The following is a 12,016-nucleotide window of genomic DNA, read 5'->3' as shown; positions in this document are numbered from 1 at the left end:
ACGTGTTCTAATATGCTGAAGAGAATTTCATGCACGACGCGATCAAAGGCCTTTTGGAAATCAATCTGCATCATGGCGACACGTTCCCCCCCATGCATCACAACACTCCATGATGCTTCTGGCCAGACGTATGTTTGCAAAAATTGATCTTCCTTTAATCCCGCATGTCTGGTGGGGGCCAACTATTTGTTTCATCAATCGCTGGAGTCTTCGCCAAAGCCTTCATGAAAATTTTATAATCCACGTTTGTCAGGCTGATGGGGCGATACCATGTTACTGAGAGCTGTTTCACGGGGTCGTCTGTTTTAGGAGTAAGCACGACGTGCGTTCTCCGAAAAGACAGGGGCAATCGCTTTCCGTCATAAGCCTGCTTCAGTACGCGATGCAGTGCACCTGCTAGTTCGTCCTTGAACGACTTATAAAACACCGCGCCTATGCCGTCTGGTCCAGACGTTTTGCCAAGGCAGAGTTCACCAATAGCTGTCCTTATCTCTTCCATCGTGATTGGCTCTTCTAGCGCAGACGTCAGATCTAACTTCGGCATGAAGCTTAGAAATTCGTGCTCAAATCCGTCGTCTACTCTTCTCTTCCGCCCGAGTAAATCACGGTAGTAGTGTACAAAAGCTTGCCGGATTAAATCTGGGTCGCTGGTCATTGAGTCCCCTTGCCTTATCTGTTTGATTTCATTCATTGCTGCGTATCTCTTTTCGTCTGATAGCGACCGCTTTGTTGGTGCCTCCCCTAAAAGCATACTCTCGGCACGTGCCCGCACAAAGGCTCCCATGTACTTTTCTTGGGCGATAGCGTCTAATTTATTTTTGAGTTCTTTGATTTCCTTCGTATACCTGCCTGGGTGCGCACTTTTCAAACTCAGGGCAAATTTTAGGTCGCATTGCAATTCTTTTTTCTTTTTTCCTTTGATTGTGCCGTAGGAGGCTACTTCTTTCAATGGCCTTTATCTTTATTTGCTCTTTAAACTGTTCCCACATTTCGATTGCTCTCTCTGGCTGAGCTTCCAGTAGAAGCTGAATACTTTCCTTAATTTGATTTAGGAAAACTTCGTCTTGTAGCAGTTTAGCATTCAATTTCCGTAACTCCCAGTTGAACAGCGACTTCGTTTGCTTTAATCCTATTGCGGCGCTTACTGAACTGTGATCGCTGAAAGATACATGTTTGACTTCATAGCGCGTGCACGCTGGCAAAAGATCAGCGGAAAAATAGTCTATCGAGTCTCGCATGGCTTGTCCGCTGGAAGTGCGTGAACTCTGGTATATCACCACTCGATAAACCGTATCCAATGTCCTCCAAGTCATTTTCAATTGTTAGTTCGCTCAAAAAATGCGCACTCTTATCTCGTACGGCTTGCCTACTAACTCTGTATTCGGCTCTGCATACGCAGTTGGTATCTGTCACATTTGAGATAAGGCCCTACCTTTGAAAAAAACAGTATACGTTCTTCTTCCCTATTAGGCGTATGAACGCAGATAATACGCGACTCAATATTTGAAAAAGAAAAGTCACATACAATGAATCTACCGTTTTCACACATAGTCAATTCTTCAAAAAGAACAGCCAAGGATTTGCGAACAAACAATACACAACCTCCCGAAGCCCCAACAGCATGGCACACACATACGTCCTATCTTTCTCTAAAAGGCTCGACCATGCGGTTCGTCTGCTCTTCGCTTTCAACCTTCGTCTCCTGCACTGCAATTAAATCTAAGTTATTTTCTGAAAGAAACACGTCTCACATGATACTGCTTAGGCCGCGCAGACAGCCCTCGCACGTCTAAAGTGGCTACACGCAGTGCTGTGATGGAATTTTCTGCCGTGTTCGCAAATAGTGAAAAGGGCCGCATGGCCTCACCTTGAGCTGGTACGCGAATAAAGACGTCCCCTGTGCCACAACATCGCTCCGAAGATCTAGTGGTTGGCGCCTCGGCAACTGCTTACGTGTCTCGGCCCCGTCACCGACGCTACAGACACCTCTTAGTTCCGCGCTGGTAACGAAAACACTTTTCCCCGTCATGACGGGGGCGTAGTTCCCGCAGGTCTCTGTTCCGGTGGGATAGTAGGCTTTCGCTTGAAGCAGGGCGCCGAGTTAGGACAGTCTTTGCGGGCGGTTCCTCATTCGCGGTGTTCTCTGAAGTACCTGTCATGATGCCGTCATCGTCACGAGTACGCTTCGCCGCACCGCCGCTGCACACGTCCTCACTCGCGTCCATGGGACCTGTGTCATTCCTTGCAACGGCCCCCAAACCATCGCCTAAGGAATTCTCTCGTTCGCTCGTTTCCTGTGCAGGAACATGTTCATGTTGTACGGTGGGTGGTGCCTGAACAGTGTTCTCACGGTTTTCAGGCACCTGCTCAGAATAATGAGACGAGCTGGCCACCGCATCCGGTTCTGTGAGACCCCGCTGGGTTCCTGACGCCTCTTCGGCCTCCGCCTCATCCATTAAGTGCTCCATGAAACCATCACCGTACGTTTTCACACACTGCCCCTCGTTATGTCCGAAGCGACGGCACAGGCTACAGCGCGGCACCTTGCAATCCCGTCGAATGTGCCCGGTCGACTGCCACCGCAAGCAAAGCGGCGGCCTTCCCGGCACAATAAGTGCGAGCTCACCTGAGATTCTCAGCTGGTGTGGAATGTCGTCAGTCTTGACTCTGGCGTTCAGTTTCAAGGTGACGGTACGTGTTGTGGTTCCTTTGTCCACCACGCCTTGAGCCCGCCACCTTTCCTTCGTCCCGTTCGTCACCTTTCCTTTCGGGGACTGGATCTCGTGCACATCCTCGTCAGGGACGCCGTACAGCACCCAGTGAATCTTAAGCCGAAGATCTTGGTTGTTTGGATCCACGAGTATACTGGCTGTTTTTCACTTTAACATCGCTGGCAGTCAAAAGCTTCTTCGTCGCTTCGGCGCTCTTCATGGTGACAGCCCACACGTGATTCATCTGGTACGCCCTTAAAGCCAGCACTTCGGGGAGCAAACCTAGACGAACCAGCTCATCCCGGAAATCTTCGACACGGTAATGACCTGGTAATCTTCTTCCGAAGCAGTTAAATATACCTGTTTCCGCGACCTGCAACGGCCGCTGACACCTCTCCTTCGGAGCACATGATGGCACGTCCGTTCGCTTCGGCGTCCGGAAGTGGAATCCACCAGGCTATTGCCGCAGCCGAGCACACCTTGTTAAACCGCAGCACAGACTCGCGCTGTACAGTGAACATCATCTACGTCAACTAATTCTACTATCAAAGTGATATTCGCACTTTCAGCTATGTGACGGTAGGGACAGACAGGTGTGCGCTGCGTGCGTTGGCATGGACAACGCTTTGGCAGAAACATGGCAATAGAGCAATACGCGTTGGCATTGACAACATTGCTGCAGAAACGCGACACTGACGCATAGGCCACCGGCGTACATTGGGTGAACTGACATTGAGGACAAAAAAGTTTAAGACGCAGATAACTGCCACCTTGGGTGTGTGCACACCTCAATGCGCTTTCAGGTACGTGGCAGGTTTCCACCTGCAATAAAATGGCGCTTTCGCATAATATTACAGGCTTAGATATGCTAAACTACCAGATATTGCTTTATCTATTGATTTATAGGCCAGGCTTCCGCGATGAAACAGGTTTCGCAGCTTTGGTCATGTATGAAGCAGAGCCTTCGCTCTAAAATTCGGCTTAACACACCAAATAGCATGCGCTGAGTGTAAAAAGTGCGTTGTCTTTTGCTCCTAGCTCCCTTGTAGCAATAAGCATGTGCGACAGAGTGGGCGCTATACCAACGACCGGCTGCGCGAGACATTGTCGGAACTTCAACCAGTGCTTTTCCGGCCATTCTCTGCAAAAAGTGCAGCGGCTGCGTTCCGCTTCTAATCGGTGCCAAATCTTTGGAAATAGTCGAGACTGACATGTGAAATCACTGCACCACAAAAAAAAAATATGATCACTTGGAAGAAACTGGGTCAGCTCACAGTCCATAGCGTTATCAAGACCACAGCTTGCGTATTTATGGCCTAGAAATCATGCGTTTTCTTCTAATGCTGTCATCAAAGTCTTCAGGCAAACACACAAAACGCGTGTGGGGTTCACTGAATAAATTACTTGGAAGTAATTTTCGTCTACCTGAGTGCGTGTCAATTTTTTTTTTGCGCTTCCGAAATGACGTACATGCAGCAACTAGACCGATCTCCCACTAGTGTGGTCTCCAGCATCAGTTCTCACAAATCAAGCCGCCATTTGCTGCGCTCCGTGCATGCTTCCAAGGAGCCAACTATCTTCGCTACGTTCTAATGAATCCATCCTTACTTTTACGCAATTAAAGCGCGGCGCACTTCAAGGTAAGAGATAACACCCTAAGTTGAACGCTGCACGGCTTGGAAACGATTTTTTGTCATTTTAAGATTAAGCTTTAACTGACTTAGTAATTCGTAGGTGATGCGAATTGACTCCACGTAAAGGAAATTTTTTCTTTGCAGTCAGAGACACAATACAAAAGTTTGATTTATTATGTCGAGATACTTGTTCCTTAGGCAAGCCAGATAGCTAAAAAATTTAGTCTACTTCTTGGTTCAGCAAAAGCTGAAATGTACTAGACTTCAGAAGTAGACTTGATGGGGAAGGAAGAACGGATGCACTAGCTGGAAATACATAGCAACTGAAAAGAAGCAATGCCTTTACAATTACTCTGCTCGAATTGAAACTAGAGATAGAGAAGTCAAACAGCGAAATTTTACTTCCTCGCCTTTGAAAAGGCACTGCAGAGATATCACTGCTTGTTATAGACATTTAGAGCCGAGAATTGGAGGCCCCCGGCCAGGCATTCCACGTTGTGAGATGGGGGCACACAATAATAATTCTCCCGCGGTGGGGTCCATGTCAACTCAGATTAGCTGCCAGCTTTTAAAGATCAGCTCCAAATAGGAAGAGCGTGACGGTTTCCGCAGCACAAAAAAGTCTACGGAGGAGGCACCAATGCCGCCGTCGACGTCTCCTGACGAGAGGCCGTGCGTGGCCTGAACTCTGCTTCGTTGCGAGGAAGGTCGTGAGTGGCTGCCGAGGGCCGGTGCTCCGGTTGCGCAGACAGTAGCAAGTAGGCGGCCAGGAAGCCCGCGTAGTACAGACAGACCAGCGCAAGCACTGACACCACAACGCAGTACTTGAGTGTGCGGTGCTCGTCCACCCTGCGCCACAAAACAATGCACCACGCAACAGCGAAAGCATCCGTTAAAGGCAAAGTTCCGAAAAACCCATTGACGAGTCGTGATCCGCTGCGGCGGTAGCATAGTGCTCTTGAGCAGTGGATAGCGAAGCTGATAGGTTCCCGCCGCCGCGGGTTCAATACCAGTCACGGCAATATGTTTTTTATTTGTTCAAGGCCGAGGTCCTCCACAAATTCCGCAATAATATTTCAATAATAAAGGGTGTCAAACAGGGACACAGGGTCTCCTTAAATCCTCTATACCGCTTGTTTCCAGGAGGTATTCAGAGGCCTGCATTGGGAGCCGTTGGGAAGATTACCAAAGTAATCGCAGATTACCTAAATAATTAGCGATTCGCTGATGATATTGCCATGCTAAGTCACTCAGGAGATGAAATGGAAAACATGATGATCAATGAGATATAGAGTGCAGTACTATGCAAATAAAATTAATATACAGAAAACCAAAGTAATGTTCAACAGTCTCGCAAAGGAACAGCATTTTACAATTGGTAGCTCTTACCCTTACAACGGTCATGCTCGGGATGCTCGGCCAGAGCAGACCCACACAGCGAGGGAGACGCACGTGCTACTCATACGACTGCGACCTGGCGACTGCCAAGCCGGTTTATTGGCTTGGCTGAAAATGGATGGATGTCTAGCACAGTTGCTGAACGAGCTGCCCGCTGCACCCCCTCCTCTATTTCCTTATGGTAGAAGCAGGCTAGCACTGCATCTCAAATGACTCTGGTGGACAGAAACTGGCCTTGGCGCGCTGACTTGTGCGCTAGGGGACACATTGGCCTGAGGAAGAGTGCCTGGTGTCACTGGCTCATTCGACGACTCCGCCCTGGAATCTGCTGTTGCAGAAAGGCCGTGCATTTGCTGAGTGAGGGGTGCAGGAGCCAAAGTATCATTCATGGCTCATCTGCGCCTTCCATGTGAAAAACCTCTGGGGCCAACCAAAGGTGGTGCCTGTTTCTTGGGTACTCTGTGCCATCTTCTTCAGTTACTTTATATGAACGTGGTCTAACTTCATTCAAGACTCTTGCGTTGGTTATCCACCTTTTGTCTGCTTTCAGACGAACCAATGAGGTAGAGTGCTCTTGTGTCCACAATGCTGGACATGCTTGGAGACAGGGGCTACTTGGGCATGTGGCGTTGTCTGGCAGTCCGAAGCGCTGTCGACGTCCCATCAACAGTTCACTTGGCGTTTGTCCAAAGTGTAACGGTGATGTCCTGTACCTAAGCAGTCGTCCGTACAAATATCCACCGGCATATCCAGTTTATACAATCTGCACGCCTTTCTAGGCAAGCCCATTTGAACGTGAGAAATGCTGGTTTCAAGTGATGTGTCTGAAGGTAAAACTGGCCGCAAAGGAAGAAAATTCCTTAGAAGAAAACTGTGGTCGATAGTCGGTCAGAACCTCAAGTAGTATGCCATGCCTGGAAAGGATACTGGAGAGCATGACAATGAAGGAGCGAGCTGTAGTGTTTTTGAGCTCCTCAATTTCAGGATAGTTTGAAGAAGCATCACAAGCAACAACATAGGTTTTGCCTGCAAGCTGACACAAGTCCACGCCCACCCTCGTCCACAGTGCATCTGGAGGTGGTTGCATTAGCAGAGGCTCTTCTGGTTGGTCATACGAATTAACCGTGAGTGCCTCCCAGCGCTTGATCATGTTCTTAAATATCTTCAGACATTCCTGGCCAGAACATCGACAATCTAGCTTTTGCTTTACACTTAGGCGTCTTGCGCCTAGGTGTCTTGCATGTTGTCTCTAACTTTTCTGCTCGAGGAACTTGAGGTATAACAACTTTGATCCCTTTAAAGTGTATGCCATCGATCACTGACAGTTCCGGGGCAAAAGTTTTGAACTCTCCAGTAAGAGGCTGATTGTCCATAAGAGTTTTCATGACCTTTGAGAGAAATGGGTCCTTTACGGTCTCTTAAGCTAGTTTCTTGCTTGTTTTCTATTCACCAAGCATGAGCAGATGGAGATGGCACGAATCTGGACATCGTTGTGATCTGCGGGAACCCGCTCACCCTGGACGCAGGGGCTCGAGACACGGTGTCTGCAAGAACAAGAAGTTTGCCGGGAACTTGACACAATTTTTAGGGGTATTTCATATGCCTGGGAATGGTGCGTTGTAATCTTGGTGGCGTATCACCCGAAGGTTTCCTTGATATCATGATCAAAGTTTGGTAATCAGACTCAATGAAGATTTTTCTACCATAAATAAAATCATGAAATTTTTCGCATCCATGCACTCCACGTGCTTCGTTCTCAACATGTGAGTACATGGTCTCACAAGCAGTTAATCGCCTTGAATTTTAGGCAACTGGTCGCCACTCAGACCCATGCTATTGAAACAATTCAGCGCCAAGTCCAGACCCGGGAGCATCTGTTCAGACCTATGTCTCCTTGCTGGGGTCATACATTGCGAGGACAGGGGCATTGGTGAGAGCAGTCTTGATGCTGTTTAATTCCATGACATGTTCAGGCCTCCAAACGAAGTTGTGGTCATCTTTCAGCAGCTGGCGGAGCAATGTTGTCTTCTCGGCAGAATTAGGGATATTTACAAAAGTGACTAGACCAAGTATGCGCTGGAGCTCCTGCATGAACTAGGCCCCGGCATCTGCAAGGCACGATTGGTCAGATCTGATGAAGTTTCTATGCCTCCTGCACTGATGTCACCCAGAAACTCAATTTCTTTTACTCTCATTTCGAATTTGTCGAAATTTAATGTGATTCCCTCCCTTGCTGCTGCTTTCAGTACGACTCGAAGCCACTGCTCTTGCTCCTTTTCGTTTGATCCTCATGTGAGCATATTGACACAGGTGATAGAAGAGGAGGACGAAGGGAACTCAGGCGATAGAAGCAGAGGACGAAGAAAATCTTCCTGCTCGTGCTCGCTCTACCGGCTGTGTAGCTACTTGGTCCCCGAGTGCTTTTGGTGTACTATTCGTTACAAATCTGGTGGAGGTGCTGGGTGCGCTTCCAGACCCGCGCAGCCCACCTGTGATCACGGATCTCACCCCGGTCCACCAGCGCCGCGGCCTCCGCCTGCGAGGAGAGTCCCCAGAGTTCGGACCCCTTCCGGCAGCCACCAGGACGACACAGCCTCGGACGTCGGAGGAGCCAGCTGCCATGTCAACTGAGAGTAGGCTCCCAGCTCACATTCTGTGCCAGCAGCCACGAACACCCCCGTCTTTTCATGGCGACGTGTTCGAGGACGCCGAGGACTGGCTCGAGACATTCGAGCGTGTCGCCCGTTACAACGGGTGGAGCGATGAGCGGAAGCTCCACAACGTGTATTTCGCTCTCGAAGAGTCGGCGCGGACATGGTTCGAAAACCATGAGGCTTCGTTTCCATCCTGGGAGGCCTTCCGCCGCAACCTGCTCGCCACTTTTCCAAACGCCGACCGCCGGGAGCGAGCTGAAGCTGCGCTACACTCGCGCAACCAGCGCCCGAACGAGAGTGTCCGCATGTTCTTTGAGGACATGACCCGCCTTTTCAAGCGCGCGGACCCCTCTATGTCGGAAGACAAGAAGCTTCGCCATTTAATGCGTGGTGTCAAGCAGGAGCTATTCGCGGGACTCGTGCGCAGCCCACCGCGCACTGTGGCCGAGTTTCTCAGCGAGGCGGCCACCATGGAGAAGACTCTACAGCAACGAGCCCGCCAATACAATCGTGACGTCAACGCCTTCGGGCCAGACACCTGTTCTATGCATCTCGGAAGCGCCCCGGACGACTTACGCGAACTCATCCGTTCCATCGTCCGGGAGGAACTCCAAGCCCTTCGGACGCCTTCTAACATGCCATCCTTCGCGTCGCTGACTGACGTCGTCCGCGACGAGGTGCGCCTCGCAGCCCAACAACAAGCATCTGAGGTACCCCTCCAGCTTGACGCAAGACCCACGTACGCGTCTGTACTCCGTCAAGCTCCGACGTCGGGCTACACCATCAATGCCGCGGCTCCATCAGTGCGGCCACCGGGTCCCCCTCGTGACCCCCACTGCGAGAGTGACCCTGACCTCGACATCGCCACTTTTGTGCAGCGAGCGGAAGAAGCGCGGCAACTGGCAAGGCAGCGCATACACCGTCAACAGCAACTAGACGCTGGCCGCTACAACCAGGGACGGCGCTTCGTTGCCTACGAGCCAGGCGACTATGTGTGGATTTGGACGCCCGTTCGTCACCGCGGGCTGTCTGAAAAATTACTCCGTCGATACTTCGGCCCATACCGTGTCCTCCGCCGCATTAGCGACGTCACCTACGAAGTTCAACCCGCCACCCAAGCCAGCTCATCCCACAGACGCAAGCTTACCGACGTTGTGCACGTCGTTCGTATGAAGCCGTACCACGACCGACCACCCGATTGAACTTGAGGCTGACCGCTGTGCCCTGTTCTATGTTGTGATCCTCGTGCCTCACCCTAGCACGCTCGCTTTCTGCTCGTCACTCTAGCGCACGATGGCCGCATCGGGGCGATGCTGCAGGAAATGGAGAAATGACACAGGTGATAGAAGAGGAGGACGAAGGGAACTCAGGCGATAGAAGCAGAGGACGAAGAATATCTTCTTCCTGCTCGTGTTCGCTCTACCGGCTGTGTAGCTCCTTGGTCCCCGAGTGCTTTTGGTGTACTATTCGTTACAATATGATCCACGTGAACTTTAACACCTCAAGGCCATCAAAAACTTAATATCTTTTTGGCATACTTCCGGAGGTGATGCCTCGATAACCGCCCGAAGAGCGTGCTGAATGTGCAGATGCGACAACTGCCCTCATCGAGCGCAATCTGGTAGAACCCAGAATTTGCATAGAACCTTGAGAACACCTTCGCACCCGTACGTTCTGCCTCGAATGCTTCGCGATTCGGCATCTGAAAATGCTCACGCATAAGGCATTCACTGATGTCTGCGAGGGTCCATGCAAAACTTCAGACGACAATTCTTCTTGCGCACCAAGACAAGTGGGCTCACTGATTCAGTTGGCTGGCCCACTTCTACTACTATACCAGCTTCTGACGTTCGCTGAAGGTCTTCTTTTGGAGGTTGTTAAAACAGCTGTCGCATGGCGGTTGGATGACAGGATCCTCGAGAACAATTCTTTACGGGTCCGCGAAATGAGAGATGCCACTGAAGATTTGGAGTAGTCCTTAAGCACACGGTCCCGAAGTGGGTGGCGGTGGTGGTGAAAACATTTATTAATCATAGAGAGAGAGGTGTTGGGGGTCGTGACCTGAATGGTCACGCCCTACAAACACTAGGTGGGATGTCTAGTCAGGCACCGCATTGGCTGTTGCCACATCACGGGCGCGCTGCATTAAGGCCCTTTGGGCCTCGAGGATGCAGCAGCCGGACATGGTCGCCTCCCAGTCCTCTCGGCTGGGGTTGCGAAGTGGCGGCGACTCCCGCGACGCTTTTGCAAGTGATCACTGACAAGGCCGCATTTCTCAAAATAGGAATTATTAACTTGCGGCTAGTCCGGGCCAAGCGTGTTGCTTTCGTACGAGAAAGAACTCTACGGCGGCTTCCTTTCCATGACACTTCATTGGTAGGAGCACTGTTCCTCTGCGTTTGATGACGTTGCCGCTGTACCTATGTGGCGTTACCGCGCTTTGTTTCGGCTTCACCTTCAGACCGCGGCTACTCAGCAAACTCAGAAGAGGTAAGTTAACTTGGCTACTTATGTCAATCATCACGATCAGATTTTTACCGCAAACGCTCGCTGGGAGCACCCAATCTTGGCCTTTAACCTCACTGGACACTACCAGCACTTCGGAGTCACCGGCGTCTGAAACGCTTTCCGGTTCCGATTCGCGGACCACACCGTCGCAAGCCATTTCCTCAGTCCTGCAGGCCACCGCGAAGTGGTTCTTTCGGCCACACTGCCGGCTGCACAAATCTTGGGTTCGTGACTCCTTTTGCATTTAGCGCACTTCATTTGCTGTTTCTTTGCGCGGTGCACAGCCTCCTCCCCCTTTTCGGCCATCGTTTTCTACATTTTTATTTGTGTGGCCGCCATTTCCGCAGATTAGTGGATATTCGCACAACAACCGTTCTCGCAACTTGCTATCTGCAGTGTCGTTAACAGTTTGGTCGCACAGTCACACAAGCCGAAGGTTTCTGGTATCCACAACTTTATAAAGAGGACTCATTCAGCCCGAAGGGAGCGGAGCCGCCGGCAAGGTAAGAAGGTGTAGCGCCGAGATCCGATCCCGTAGCGGTCGAAATCTGATCTGCGAGCACCCGCCGAGCGTTCTTGGATATGTCTTCTTCTGGAGCCAGGCACAACGCTGCACGCTGCAGACCCCTCCTCTAGCAAGGACGTCGTGTGGGAGACGAGCGATATGATGCTGAGACCGCGAGGTGGTATGCAGGGTGCAACGGTGACGTCAGGGAAAGTCCATTGGCAAAGCAAAAACGAGACCAGGTGGAGCTGCCGGTAAAGGCCTCAGGCTTCGGGTGGTCTTCCAAGGCTGAAACGTGATGACAGAGGAAGAGGCGGTGAGAGCAAAGTTGAACGCAGCTGACGCCGGGTGTCCGACTGGCAAGGGGCAGAAGAGCTACAGCGGCGACAAAGGGCATCTGAAAGGGTGCTGTAGACAGGTGACATGCCGGTGCGACACTAGCGTGCCGACACTAGTGTGCGGCACTAGTGGTCGGGCCGCGGAATGTGATGGGTGCCGGTAGACAGCGATCGGGAAAGTGTGGCCCAGACGGGCGCTCTGCCGTGCATGCTTTCGGTACTGTCGGACAAACCAGGTGGGGGCCAATAACGCTGACTGCGTGCCGCG

At 51.0% G+C, this 12,016-nt stretch overlaps 1 protein-coding gene across 3 annotated transcripts in view; it reads right to left on the bottom strand.

The window, feature by feature from the left end:
- Positions 1 to 12,016, bottom strand: part of LOC144122900 (uncharacterized) — a 183,105-nt gene that overhangs the window by 37,767 nt on the left and 133,322 nt on the right. For 2 of the 3 annotated variants that reach the window (XM_077655869.1, XM_077655870.1), the window contains exon 6: positions 4,723 to 5,194. The exons of the other annotated variant lie outside the window; for it this stretch is intronic. In XM_077655869.1, the coding sequence (XP_077511995.1) occupies positions 4,969 to 5,194 (226 nt within the window). In that variant the 3' untranslated portion in view covers positions 4,723 to 4,968. Of the gene's footprint in view, positions 1 to 4,722; positions 5,195 to 12,016 lie in introns of those variants that run through there. 3 annotated transcript variants of the gene reach the window in all.

Source organism: Amblyomma americanum, chromosome 3 (genome assembly GCF_052857255.1).
Source record: "Amblyomma americanum isolate KBUSLIRL-KWMA chromosome 3, ASM5285725v1, whole genome shotgun sequence".
NCBI classification, from domain to species: Eukaryota; Metazoa; Arthropoda; class Arachnida; order Ixodida; family Ixodidae; genus Amblyomma; species Amblyomma americanum.
The sequence above is the reverse complement of the archived record's forward strand: the minus strand, read 5'-3'. Positions and strand labels throughout refer to the sequence as shown.